Source organism: Pelodiscus sinensis, chromosome 7 (assembly GCF_049634645.1).
Source record: "Pelodiscus sinensis isolate JC-2024 chromosome 7, ASM4963464v1, whole genome shotgun sequence".
NCBI classification, from domain to species: domain Eukaryota; kingdom Metazoa; phylum Chordata; order Testudines; family Trionychidae; genus Pelodiscus; species Pelodiscus sinensis.
Window position 1 is genome coordinate 18,964,659 of NC_134717.1, and position 14,164 is coordinate 18,978,822.

Sequence of the window (14,164 nt, forward strand, 5' to 3'; positions counted from 1 at the left end):
CTTCACTTAGACACTTGATTATCCACTGCCTTAAATCCAACTAGTTATACTCCCACTTATATTGCATTGCCTGTCAGCGAGGAGGAGCAGAGAATTATGGGAGAGCAGGTCTTGACATTCTTAATCCAGCTCTGAGTAAATAATACCAGGTAGCCCTTTAGGGCTGTGAATGAAGTCCAGAATTTTCAAAGAAACTACTGCCAAGTGATACAAATAGCACTACCCACATTGCAGCAAAAGCACAGTTTTATACAATGATCATTTCCATAAAGCTCCAGTTGTGCATATGTAATACAATAAATGTAACATCATTACAAACCAACATATTTAAAGAGAGGACAATCCGGGATCCAGTACCCCAGCTCAAATCATTATGCATTTACTGTGTAACAACATCAACAGGAGAACCTGAAGGATCCCTATATCAGAATATTCCATAGCGCTCACTCTTCTGAGAGGTAGGAGATGCCTGTTTTAAATCCTTCCCCTCCCTTTGCCTGAGGTGGGAATTGAACCTAGGTCTCCAACATTTCAGGTAACTGCTCAGCTGAAAAGTATCAGGTAGGCAGGGGTACCACCACCACCACTGTTTAGGTTTGGAAAGGGAGCTGATCTGGGAGATGGTCTAGAGTGAGGCAGCAATGCACAGAAACTTAATCACTGAGGGACCTTTTACCTTGAAAACTTGGGTGCTAAGTGAGTTTAGGGATCTATAGGGGTTGGTGAGAGTTTTATGGATCACAATGAAGACAAAACTGAGATTTATGTGCCTAAACCCCAGGCTTGGGTGCTTATGTCTGAGATTTAGGCACCTACAAACCTTTGTGGATTGGGACAAGAGTCTGAAAAGCACTTTGATATCCTTCCAGGTGCAGGTTTTATATAAATTCACTTCTTATTTGATTATTGTTTGTTAGCAACATATATCTCTGTGATCTGTCGTAGGGTGGACAGTGCGGTGAAGGAGTCCAAATCCGTAACCTCACATGTGTGGTTCATGATGCCTCTATGTCTGTTCCAACCAAGCAAGTTGAAAATGCGTTGTGTGGAGAGCTGCCATCGAAAGACAATGCACTGCAACTACCATGTTCTGTGCCTTGCCCAGGTGAATTCTTCTGAGATTGTGTGGTGAGCTCTTGGGAGCAGCATCCCTCTCTAATTTGAACAATCACTACAGGTTGGACCTCTCTGCTCTGGCACCCTCAGGACCTGACTGGTCCCAAATGAAGGAGTTTTCTGGACCAGGAGAGGTCAATTCCATCCCTCTGCTGATGGAACTCTGGGCTCTCCGGGGTTCCCTCAGCAGACCTAGCTGTGCTCCCTTGCTCCAAGGCCACTGGCTCCCAACTCTACTGGCCAGTCCCCACTACCACAGCTCTGCTGCTCCGGGGCAATAGGGCTCCACTTCCCAGGGTGCCAGGGCTGCCAGAGCTCCAGTGCCCTGGGACTACTCGGCACGAGGACTGTCACAGCTCCAGCGTGTCAGAGTTGCTGCAGCTCTGGAGCTGCCAGGGCTCTGCTCCCCAAGCCTGCCAGGGCTGCTGGGCTCCATTGTCTTAGGGCCTCACAGATCTTCCTGGCTCCAGGACGTCCAGGGCTCAGAGCATCTGGGCTGCTATGAAAGCTGGGGCTTTGCTCCCCAGGGCCACCAGGGCTCTGCAGTTCCAGGGCAGCAGGGGCTGCCATAGCTCCACTGCCCTGGAGCCACCAGGTCTCCACTCCCCAGGGCTGCCAAGGCTGATGCAGCTCTGTTGCTCTGGGGTGTTGGTGCTCTCTTACTCCACTGTGGCACCGCTGTCCCAGGACTGCTGAGGCCAACCCCATGGCCACCCAGTTCTCTGGTTTAGGGGCTCTCTGGTCCAGCAACATCTGTGGTACTTGTGGACCACAGATGTTGCCGGATCAGAGAGTCCCGGACAAGAGAGGTTCAACCTGTAAGTATAATAAATCAAATTGCTATTTGTTATTTGCATTGTGATAACATGCAGATGTCTTCAGTCAGGATTAGGACTCTCTTTTTCTAATACAAGTACACAAGCAGCTACAGCCCACAGCTGCCTTCTAATTTAAGACACAGCAAACTTCTGCTAAGCAGTTGGAAGGATATGGGAAGCAAGGAAATGAAGCTGACAGTAATAAGAATATGTGGCTCTGCAGTTTGGCTCTGTGTTCAGCCTGATGGTTTTAGATATTTTGAAAGAGGTTTTCCTTTGTTTTTGCAGATACTGATCCAACATAATACAAAAGTAACAGAAGAAGCCAGGCTCGTGGGTTATAATTGGCAATATTTCCAAAAGACTTGCTGTACGATTAAACTGTCTTTTGAGGCTGTTTCCTTCAGCTAACAGTGTTTTATTCTTTTGACATGTAGGGGATTGCCATTTGACAGGATGGTCAGAATGGAGCTCGTGTGAGCTAACATGTATTGATGGCAGGAGCTTTGAGACCACTGGTCGCCAGTCTCGATCAAGAACATTTATCATTCAGTCTTTTGAAAACCAAGACAGCTGTCCTGAGCAAGTTCTGGAGACACGACCTTGCTCAGGTATTGAAGTCACAAGCTTCGGCTTTATTCCACTCCAGGGTGGGTGTTTTTTGTAGCAATGTGAAGATTAATTGCTTTGTCCTGTTTTAATTGTAGGAGGGAAATGTTATAACTATGCATGGAAAACCAGCCTTTGGAGAGAGAATGAACGCACAGTGTGGTGTCAGCGTTCAGATGGGGTAAATGTCACAGGTACGTCCACAAAGGCAGGGATACAATGTGAAAGCTTAGCTGAGCATTATTAGGTTTAGCATAGGAGAGAAATGTAAAGAAATTGTAAAAATATATGAAAGTTTGTAAGACATAAGAACCATTGTTATACAATTTTGCATATAGCTTGCCCCAAATTCAGTTTGGATTGCCTGACTAGGTCATGGCATATGTGTGTTTGCATTTAACTAGGGCACACAGATATGAATGCACCAACTTTGTATCAAAACTTTTTCTCATTGAAGATGTAAATAGGATGATTGGCCAGTTTATGCCTGTCTTTTCTTGGTGAGTCAAACACAAGTATGAACTCACTAAAAAGGCATGAGTGGGCCATTTTTCATATCAATTATAACCCATGTGAGGGTTATATAATTTTAGAGTACGGAGGAAAAAATCACATGGGTGATGGCAGATTCTGCCATTCTTCCCTGCTGTGTACCAGGAAGTTCTACCTCTGTCCAAAGAAAAACATACTATATGGTCAGCACTTCCAGGGCCTTGGCCACCAATGGGTCCACATAGTTTGCAAATCCCTAAAATCTCTTTCTGATTATATAAATGAGAAATAAGTATGTATAAAAATAGAACCCTTCCTACCTCACTCCTGCATATGATGCTTTTTTTTAAAGTGTTATAACAAACATTAGCTGTAAGGGGAGTAAAGTAGTGAAAGGAGCTGGTAGTGAAAAGCTGGTAGTGAAAGGAGCATGAATGCTTACAGCAGCACAAGGAGAAATGACCTGGCCACAATGTGGGATGCAGGAAATCTGGGTTCAATTTCTGGCTTGGCCAGACTTCCCCTGTGGCCTTTGGAAAGGCATTTAATCTCTCTCTGCCTCTTTTCTCCACCAGTAAAATGGGTACAAATTCCCTGTCTTGTGAAGCTAACTTAAATAATGAGTGCTACAGAGCTACGCTGATGATGAAGCTCCGTAGAAAAGCATATAAATAAAGTAAAAGTTAAGCAGAAAAATGCTTTTCAACCACAGCAAGTTAAGCATTAATCTTTGTCAGCACATCATAAAATGTATTTTTGGAAGTACTTGGTGATGAGAGTGTCTTTTGCAGGAGGTTGTCCTGTTCAGACCCAGCCGGCTGAAATCCGACACTGCAATCCGGAATGCAAAAAACCATTTTCCTACTGCACCCAGGTAAACGGTTGCTGGAAGAGACATTTTAGGAATTAAAAACTATGAGTCTATTAAATATACTTGACCCTCCATACTCCAGGTGTCCCAAATCTGGGAACACCAGTGATACGCAGGAGGAAGTGGCTCTGTGCACTGCTGCTCCCTCTGTCCTCAGCTGGGGGAATGGCAGCGCAACAACGCGCTTCCTCTGCTGCTTTTCCCTGCCATTCCCATAGCAGCAGAGGGCAGTGCCCAGGAGCCACATGGGTGAGGAGTCACATGTGGCCTTAGAAGCAGGGAATCAGGTAAGTGCCCCACCCCAAGTCCTCTCATGCTCAGACCCTACAGTGCCCTCCCTGTCAGGGTAAAATCTTTAATTTGGCATACTCTATTGCCCAGGGTTGCCAGATGAGAGGTTCAAGGGTATTATCATCAACATTTTAGAAGCTTTCTAGTCCCTATAACAATAGTTGGTGTGTACATGACAACACCTAGAGATGGTTCTGGGAATTTATGTTTAATATTTAGATCACAAGAGGAAAAGGATACGCAAATCTGAACTGGATTGATCGTGTCACATTTTTGTTTGCTTTTTAATTAAGAACTCTTAGAAATTGCCTTTGTAGATTTTAGTTTTTATGAGCTGTCTTTGCTCTCTGACTTGCAGACATAGGCAAACTATGGATGTGGGAGGACTAGAACTTCTTTAAAATGGGAGCCCAGAGACTGCTCCCTTTCTACTCCTTGAGTGGTGACAGAGAGAGTCAGGAGAAGGCACCCCCTAAGCTTTAAAGGTCACAGGGAAGCATATAACACTAGAGAGGTGGTATAATAGGTACATCCTCTTACCCACTGGCAGCTCCACAAGGCATCCTGAGGTTGGATGTTTGGGGAGCTCTGACTCCATGCCATCTCTCACTCTGGGATATGCCTAGTGGCGGGGACCTAGTCTCACATAAACCAAGAGCTGTGTCCCAGGATGTTAGTGAGATAAGGTGAGTGAGGTAATATTTTTCTCTGACCAACAACTTATACTATAAAGTGCTACCAGACCATTTGTTGTTTTTTTCTGTAACAGACTAACTCATCCACCTTGTCTCTAATCAACAAAAAGCAGCAAAACTTGAGTGTCTTAATCAGACTAGTGGTGCGATTTACAAAGATGCTGGGTCTCTGTAACACCTACCAGTGTCAATGGCAGCAGTAGGTATTGAGCATCTCTGAAATCACACCACTTTGTGGGGAGCTGATCCAAAGCCTACGGCAGTGGACTCTGAAACAGGTCCTAGGTGCCTAGCTTTAAAGACCACACTTTGAAAATGTCCCATCTTGTTGTTTTTCTTTAAGTTGGTGATTGGTTTTCAGCCTTAACCACATATGTACAATTTCTCTCTTTGTTTCAGAGTGTGTAGTTAGTGTTGTTTCAGCAGTCCTGTTAGCAAGACGATGGGTGACATCCTGGGCTTAGTGAAGTCTATAGCAAACCTTCCATTGATTTCAGGGGGACCAGGATTTCACCTGTCATCTCTGGTCTCATCAGTTGTATTTTGTAAGCCCTGTCACTATAGGATTTCCTTTTATCAAGTTCTGATAGTCCAGTTTGGCTGCTGTTGAAATTAATATTAAAATATTTTACTTAATGTGATTTGGAAAATATACTGTGTACTTGGGCCTGTTGCTGTCTGTGTGCATAGTGTTAAATGTTTCTGAGACTATAAATATAAGCAAGTCACAGAATAGTTTTTTTGGGGAGGCGCAGGTGGGAACAAGAGAAATATCACACATTTTCTTGACATCCTTAGTAGAATGTACTATTTGGTTTAACACTAAATAAATATTTATTGCTTAGAGTGGAGTCTGCAGTTGTGAGAGAGGATATACAGAAATAATGAGATCAAATGGTTTCCTGGATTACTGCATGAAGGTACCAGGTTTGGACGATAAGAAAGCTGATGTTAAAACTGGAAAAAATAAACCTGTCAACTCAAAAATGCATGACATTTTCAAAGGATGGTCTATTCAGCCGTTTAATCCAGGTAAAAAAAAAAAACCTTGTAAACCTTAAAAATCAAAAAGTTTATTTTCAGGAAAGTTTATTTGTGAAACTGGGATGCTAGTTACTATCTGTTCTTTTATTCTGTCACTGTCATATCTTGTATAATCATAATTTATTATGCTGAGAGACAATAGAGGCTGAATGAAGCACTAATATTTGGCAAGAGCACCACTAAAGGGAATTCTTGGAGTTTCTTAGAATCCCATCTAGCTACTCAATAGCGGTGTTCTACAAATGTTGTTCTGGTGCAGGGAAAGAAACTTTGCATCATTAGCATTTCAAAGGCTCTTTAAGCAGAAGATTTCTTACAGGTTTCATGACTGGAGACAGGTTTGATTAATCATGTGTTGTCATGTTTTGAAAGGATGTAAAAAAAAAGGCTAATGAATACACAGCCAAACTGGATTTAGTTAAAAAGGCTTTAACCATGGGAGATTATGCATTGGGTTGTGATACCTTTAGAGTGAGTAGCAGATTGCTCCCAGAGTAATCCCATTGTGAAATTAAGGTGTTACACAGTTGTGAATTAGAGTATCACAGTCTGCCCAAAAGTTAGCAGTTGAGCACTGACATGATGTCTTGAGTTAGCCCTTACCTGTTTAAATTAATGACAGACTTACTGTTTACTTCAATAGGAGTTGGATTAGGCCCATGGTTATAGTACGGATTGAACCTCTATAGTCTGGCACCCTCGGGACCTGACTGGTGCTGAACCAGAGAATTTGCCAAATCACGGGAGGTCAATATTGTCTAGCAGAATTACCAACACTTCCACTGCTTATTGGGCGGTTACGTGTAGAAGTAAATTAGAATTAAATAACATCACAGAGGACTGGGGGCTGTAAATAAACTTTATGGGAAACTTGGCAACACCCATGGTAAGTGGACATCCATCTAACTAAAATCATGAATATTGCCAGACCAGAGAGAGTCGGACTAGAGAGGTTCAACCAACATCTGACTGGGTTGCTCTTCTAGTTTTGCTTCATCTTCTCTTCTCCCGGCCAAAATTTTTAATTTTTTTTACTTTTATTTTACTTTTTCCTCATTTTGAAATAATATTCACAAGGGTAACTATATGCAACCTCCCCTCCCCCAAATAAACAAAAACAGAAATAGTGAGGAAACATCAAGATGGACGTTATCATAGACTGAAATCTCAGGCTTACAAGTTAAGTTTCCCACAAGCAGATTAACTCTATAATACACAAAATGATTGTATTGTATTTCTTGTGTTTGCTAATTAGTCTGGGATGATCACACGATACTGGGAAACATAATAAAGATCCTATTATATTACATGAGACAGAGTCAAGACTGAGTGTCTCAAACTGTATTATTTCAGATCATCTTTAATGTTACATTAACTTATTTAATTTGCATACAGTAATTGCTATCTGTATTCACTTTGTCTGAGTTAATAGTACAGTCAGTGTTTTTAGAACTGAGCATGGTCCAGAAAGACTGGTGCTGTTGCTGAACCAGAGAATTTGCCAAATCAGGGGAGGTCAATATTGTCTACCAACATTACTTCCTCTGCTTTCCTAGGCTGTTAGAGGACATTTAGGGGTAAATTAAATCTAAATAACAGAACAGAACACTGAGAGCCAATGAAAGTTGCGTGTATGCCTTTCTCTAAAGTTTGATAATTGATTTTTCGTTTACGCGCTTCTTACCTCTATAAGTACATATTAAATGTGATTATATGATACCTTGGTGAGTCTGTCATTTTGTCCCCTAAGATGCAGAACTAGTTTTGGACCAAACAATCATTATCTATCTAATTACTATTAAACTATATGATGTGAAGCTAGCGTGCAGGTAGAGACATTCCTCAAGTCAACATTGTTTAAAATGTCAGACTGGATGTTCCCCTGCACTTATACTGGCAAAGGAGAGCAGAAAGAAACAAATCAGGCCAGGACAACTTTTTGTGTGACCACCTGAGTGTTTTTTAGCTATCAGTGCTCAGCTGAGAAGTGCAGCAAACTTCTCTCCTGCCTCATTAGAAGTATCAGCAACAAAGCCAGCAGACACTCCATGAAGATCACTTCCATAAAAGGAGATAGAACTGACTAAGGAATACTGATGCAGGGAAGAGATACCCCCAAGTGTAGCACAGAGGGTCAGTTTTCCTACTAGATCACAGCCTCTTTTCTTGGTGTTTTATGGATTTTGGATGCTGCACACCTTTCCCTCTTGTAACTCCCCAAAGCTCCCTCTGAGAACATCTCTGATACCAAGGGTGTACCGAAATCTCACAGTCAGGAGCCCCCAAGCTGAATCTGTACCGCCACTGAAAACTCAAGCCAACCAGGTGTTGATAGTATTGGAAAGTAAATTACCAGGCAAACTGACTTCCCTGAAGAAACTAATTTTAAAAATTGTTGAAAAACCTTGTCATTTGTATATAAAAGGCAATGATTATGTGTACCTGTGTGATGTAGTGGGGATTGTTTTCACACTTGTTGTCACTATATTCACTCTGTTTTTATATTCATTCTGTTTGCTTTGTTGTGTTGTATGTGATTATATCGTCCTGTCTTGTTCTGTAGTAACTCTGTGTGTGTGTGTGTGTGTGTGTGTGTGTGTGTGTGTGTGTGCGCGCGCGCACCTCAGTTTCCCCAGGCACTGTAACGCTATCTGGATGAGGAGGGGAAGGCTGGGCATGACTCACTGCGGAAGTATATTCAGTCTATCACCAGGTGACTACAGATAACACCTTGCCTGGGAATCTGAACAAAGGAGGGGGGTGGGCCAACCTAGAGGGCTGGGACCAGTTGCTGGGTGTGTGTGTGTTAGTTTTTCACCTGGCTTAGGGAGAAGTGAGTCTAGCTAGCTTGGGGGGCTCGGCAGGGCTCTGGGCTCTGGGCCCCCCTATCTCCAAGATGGATTGTACTGAAGGCTCCTGGTTCCTGTAACAAGTCTGTGCTACGCTGTGTTCTTGTAAACCAACAAATCTTCTGTTTTACTTGCTGGCTGAGAGTCACATCTGGCTGTGGATGGGAGTGCAGGGCCAGGTGACTCCCCTTGTCATGAACAGGAGGAGGGCTGACCAGCACCCGGTGACTAAGGGGTAAACTCAGGTACCTAGCAAAGGTGTTGGCCAGGCAGCTGGGAGAACCAATCCAGATAGAGGGTTGAAATTTGAATTGGATACAGGTTTCCTGCCTGCTTTCTTTGTGTGGGGAGTTAAACCAGGAGTTGAGACACATAGTATGATTTAAACCCAGGCAGGACTACCATGCCCCCCACGGAATTCAGGGCATGGGAGAGGACTGAACAAAGAGAAAATTAGAAGTGAGTACCAGGGAAATGTGAATCCAGTTGCATTCAGGGTAATTTTTCTTTATTTTGTGGTTTGATTTGAACTGCTCTGTGTGATTCTATGCCTCCCTTCCCTCTTTACCATCTAAGCATTGTGCCAGAGGGTTTTTTTCCCCCCTCAGTTCCTCAGTTGCTCTGTAACATACAGCAACCGAGTATGCTTTATCAAGTTTATCTTTTGTTTTGTAATAAAAATCACTTCTTTTAAGGTGATGATTTGATTCTTGTGTCCTGAAAGGTCTGTCTGTGTGTATCTGCATGCCTCAGACTGAGGGGTCAACTACCAGAGACTCCAGCTTGTTTTTCTCTTTTCTTTTTTGCAAGCTCTTTTGGGGCAAAAGAGTTTGGGGTAGCTCTGGGCGTGGTTTCAAGGGTTCACCCCAGGTTTCAGGGAAAAAGCACTTGATGTGGCAGCAGTTCCCCAAAATCTGTGTATTATGATTCTGGGGGAAATGTTTATAACCAGTGCCTGTAGAGGCAAGGCTTGAAACTCTCTTGTGGGCCCCCACCTTCTGCACTTGAAGTGTCAGAGTGGGGAACAGCCCGGATACCCCCTCACTCCGTGACAACCTGTGCAAGGGTTCACCTCTTACATTAGATTGAGTCTGTACAGTCTCTTTTCTGTTGTTCCCACTGTGTCATGTGCATTAGCCTCATGTGTGTTTGCAATTCAGTTCATGAGAATCAGTGCAGAACCTACGACAAGGAAAGTATGCCTGTTGCATAGACTGGGTTTCAAAAATAGAATAAAAAAGCTGGAAAGGGGGGCAAGGAGGTTGAGCGGGTGTCATGAATCAGCTGTTGTCATAGTCTCTGGACATCTTGCAAGCTATACATTGCCTCTAGGCTACATCTACGCTGGCATGATTTTCTGAAAATGCTTTTAACGGAAAAGTTTTCCGTTAAAAGCATTTTCGGAAAAGCAAGTCTAGATTGGCAGGATGCTTTTCCGCAAAAGCACTTTTTGCGGAAAAGCGTCCGTAGCCAATCTAGACGCAGTTTTCCGCAAAAAAAGCCCCAATCGCCATTTTCACGATCGGGGCTTTTTTGTGGAAAACAGTACTGTGCTGTTTACACTGGCCCTTTTGTGCAAAAAGACTTTTGCCCAAATGGGAGCAGCATAGTATTTCCGGAAAAGCACTGACGATCTTACATGAGATCGTCAGTGCTTTCCCGGAAATTCAAGCGGCCAGTGTAGACAGCTGGCAAGTTTTTTCGCAAAGCAGATGATTTTGTGGAAAAACTTGCCAGTCTAGACGCAGCCTAGCTAGAGTTTAATGTAAATCAGAATGACTATTGTAATGAGAAAATTCAAAACATTGACGTTCATTGAAATCATCTGGAATTTGCATCAAACAGCAAAATCTTGAAATGTTTTTCCAGAACAAAATATTTCAGCTCAGAATTGTCAGTTTTTTATTTTGACAATTTCAATCAAAAGGAGATGTTTCAGAATTTTCAATTTAAAATGTGCCTCTTTAGATCAGCTCAGTTTCAAACTGTGACCTGCTGAATTGCTATTGTACCTTATAAAAGCTGTAGTTAGATTGCCTGTTCGCCCCATAATCTTCTATGGCCTTGGATTCCCCATATTGACTAATTTTTCCAGGGTGTACTATGACTAGGATCATCAGACTTCTGGGCTATGTCTACACTGCAGCCTTTGTCGGCAGAGACAATGCAAATGAAGCACTCATTAGCATTTCTCACATTCTCATTTGCATAGTCTCTTCTGATCCATTTTTCGGAAGAGGTTTTTGCGCAAAAAACCACAGTGTAGATGGGGCCATTTTGCACAAAAAACCCTTTTGCGCAAGAACTCTTGTTCCTCAAAAAAGCAGGTATACAGGATCTTGTGAAAAAGGATTTTTTCCCCATCTACATTGTGGGTTTTTTTTTTTGCAAAAATCTCTTCCACAAAACAGATCAGAAGAGACTATTCAAATGAGAGTGCAAGAAATGCTAATGAGCGCTTCATTTGCATTGTCTCTGCTGACAAAGGCTGCAGTGTAGATGTAGCCTTGTTGTACAGCCCAGCAGGCAAGGAAGATGAGAGACAATGTTTCTACATGAGACGACCTGAAATAAAAAATATAATTTTTACTTTTCTATTAAAAAAACTTGAAAAGAAATCAGCACAATTATTTTTTCTTTCAAAAAATTTAGATCTTCCCAAAACCACATTTTTAAACCAAAAAACAGTTTCCCAGAAATGTTCCAGCCAATTCTAATTAGCATCTAACACCAGTTTCCTGATCAATATTATGCTTATGTGTTAAGACGTGATGCAGTCATCGCTTTATATGTAGACTAGTAAGAATTAGAGGTATAAATAAAATAAAGATTAATAAATGTGATTTGTATTCTGTCTCTCATCCTCTCCCCTCACCCCTATGTAATTTAAAATAGATGGTAGACTTAAGATTTGGGTGTATGGAGTATCAGCTGGTGGTTTTCTCATCATACTTTTCCTGATTTGTACATCATATCTTGTTTGGTAAGTACCCTGTTTGCTTTTATTTGAGTCATTTGAAATGCATGACAGTCAAATGTATCAGAGTCAAGATGATGTACCTGAAATAAAGTGGATACTTACTTGGTCCATTGTATTAAAATACTTTGGCCCAGGTATTAGAGTAATTTAGAACTATCCACCATACAAATTTTTCAAAAAGCTGATCTAAGCTGTGTCACAATGGGGTAGAGAATCAGGCAGCATAACTGTCTTCTCCTTGACAGCTAGACCATTTAGCTGTGGTCAGATACCTGGCCCATATATATTTTTCTTGTTTTATCTTTTTTAAAAACTCTGTATCTATTAATAAAGGATCTGTGTGTTTGGTAGGAATTTCTGTTCTAGCCAGTTTTTTTATCAAAGTCAGAGCTACCCATTTTTTGTGACCTCACAGGTTGAGTTTATAGAAATGCTTAAGAGCATGACATCACAAATATAATTTGATGACATTCCTTGAGAAATAAAGAGGAATTTATGAAAAAGTAAATATTTTTGTAAAAGTAAATATTTATCTGTTTATGCAGTATAAAGGGAAAAGCAAAATGAAGACATCTGAGATAAAGGCAGTACTGTTTCTTAAATTGACATGTTTCAGCTTTATGCTCTTTATTGTTTTTACCTTATGTACAGATAAAGAATAAAGATTTTATATATTTCAAATACTACTTTAGGCTGCATTCTTTATTCAGGTGATAATTCCATTGGACTTTGTGGGAATCTTATCTTTGAATAAGTTCAGAAAAAGCCTTATAACTTGTTTTGTTTCATTGTATTTTATGTGTCATAAAATTTCCCTATGGAAATAGCTAAAGCATAAAGTTTTACATATTTTAGGTTAAAAATGGTATCTTAATTCACATTTTTTATTTCTTAAAATCTGGACTTTTTTTTCAGCAAAAAACCAAAACCACATCAAAGTACTCCTCCACAACAGAAACCTCTGACCTTAGCATATGATGGAGACATGGACATGTAACATAAAAGAAATCCAAATGTATACTTCAACTGCCTTAACTGCTTACTCTTTTATAACTTTTAGACTCCTCAGTTTTTTTGAGGAATCTCTTGACAAGTAATACACCGGACAGAAGATAAATATTACAAATGTATCATTTTGTCTCTGATTTATTTAAAAATGGAGTCAAAGACCTTTAGCTCTTGTGAAAATCTTTCCATTTTTTTCTTGTGAAAATGCATCTCTTCCTGTTTGACAATAGGAATACAAAATTAAGATTTTTTTTAAAAAATAAGATTTACTTTAAAGAAAGCATGACAATCCAACGGAAGATGTGACATTCAATGTAAATGACAAGTTTGACACTTCATCATTATGCACTATATTAGTGCAGATTTCTTTATTCTGCACATATTTCAGCAATGATTTTTCTGGTGTTTACATTTAGTTTGAAAGACTTTAAAGCTGGATTGAGTATTTTGAGAAATGCAAAAATGAATGTGTTTAAATAACTGGAATTCTCTGGGTTTTTTAAAGTTAGCACTTTCTTATGCTGTTTTCTAGCCTGGAATATGATTTTGCTGCATTTCCATCAATAGAGCAGAATAAGGATTGTTTCAATTTACAGCACAAGAAGTGACATAGGTGGTTTCTTACTGAATATGTTTTTAAAGAAATGAGTAAATAGACGTTTTGATGAATGGGTAGGGAATCTGATTGTTTGAAAATGTATTTTAAATTAGATCAAACCATGTAGCTACATTTTGGCCATTTTAAATTATAATTCAGTTTAATTACTACAAACTCTGCTTTTGTAATTTAAATTTTCGTATCTGAAATATTTATAAATTCTTTTTTGAATTTAATTATCTGACCACATTTAATATACATCTAGCACAACTACTGTTTGTAGAAAGTCTTGCTTTTTTAAATGTTTGAAAATTACTGAAAAGTTATTGTAAACATCCTGGGAACATTTGAAGAAAAGTGTTTGTAATAGTATGTGTTGCAAGTAAGAAAGTGCCATCTTGTGGTATTGATGTGTATTTATAAGCAAATAAAATGTTAAAGAAGTGATCATTTTGTTCCCAGTATATTGAATTAAATGTATATTAAATACTTTCATTTTGCCTCAAATTGCACTCTTTACCAGATGAAAACCCTGGATAGTGCAGAGTTTTCATCTGAATATCTGAATGTCGTCCCATCCTATCTATTAGGGCAGGTCCGAAAATAGAGTTTTTCTCCTGTGGAAAATGGTGATAGAAACAACAAGAAAAAAATTGATGTAAATTTTCAGTGAAAATTGGAAACCAAAAATTTTCAGACAGAAACCAAAGGTTAGAAATGATTCAGATTTAGAAATTCGATTCAGAAATGATGCTGTGAAGCCTCTTGGCAGTTGTCCTTCAGGAATCTCATG

At 40.3% G+C, this 14,164-nt stretch overlaps 1 protein-coding gene across 2 annotated transcripts in view; it reads left to right on the plus strand.

Annotated features, from left to right (window-relative positions):
• THSD7B (thrombospondin type 1 domain containing 7B) overlaps positions 1 to 13,831 on the plus strand; it is a 630,645-nt gene extending 616,814 nt beyond the window's left edge. For both annotated transcript variants that reach the window (XM_075933305.1, XM_075933306.1), the window contains exons 22-28: positions 946 to 1,105; positions 2,372 to 2,545; positions 2,642 to 2,737; positions 3,827 to 3,909; positions 5,738 to 5,924; positions 11,681 to 11,768; positions 12,681 to 13,831. In XM_075933305.1, coding sequence (XP_075789420.1) covers positions 946 to 1,105; positions 2,372 to 2,545; positions 2,642 to 2,737; positions 3,827 to 3,909; positions 5,738 to 5,924; positions 11,681 to 11,768; positions 12,681 to 12,762 — 870 coding nt within the window. In that variant the 3' untranslated portion in view covers positions 12,763 to 13,831. The remainder of the gene's footprint in view (positions 1 to 945; positions 1,106 to 2,371; positions 2,546 to 2,641; positions 2,738 to 3,826; positions 3,910 to 5,737; positions 5,925 to 11,680; positions 11,769 to 12,680) is intronic.
• Positions 13,832 to 14,164: the final 333 nt, after the last annotated feature.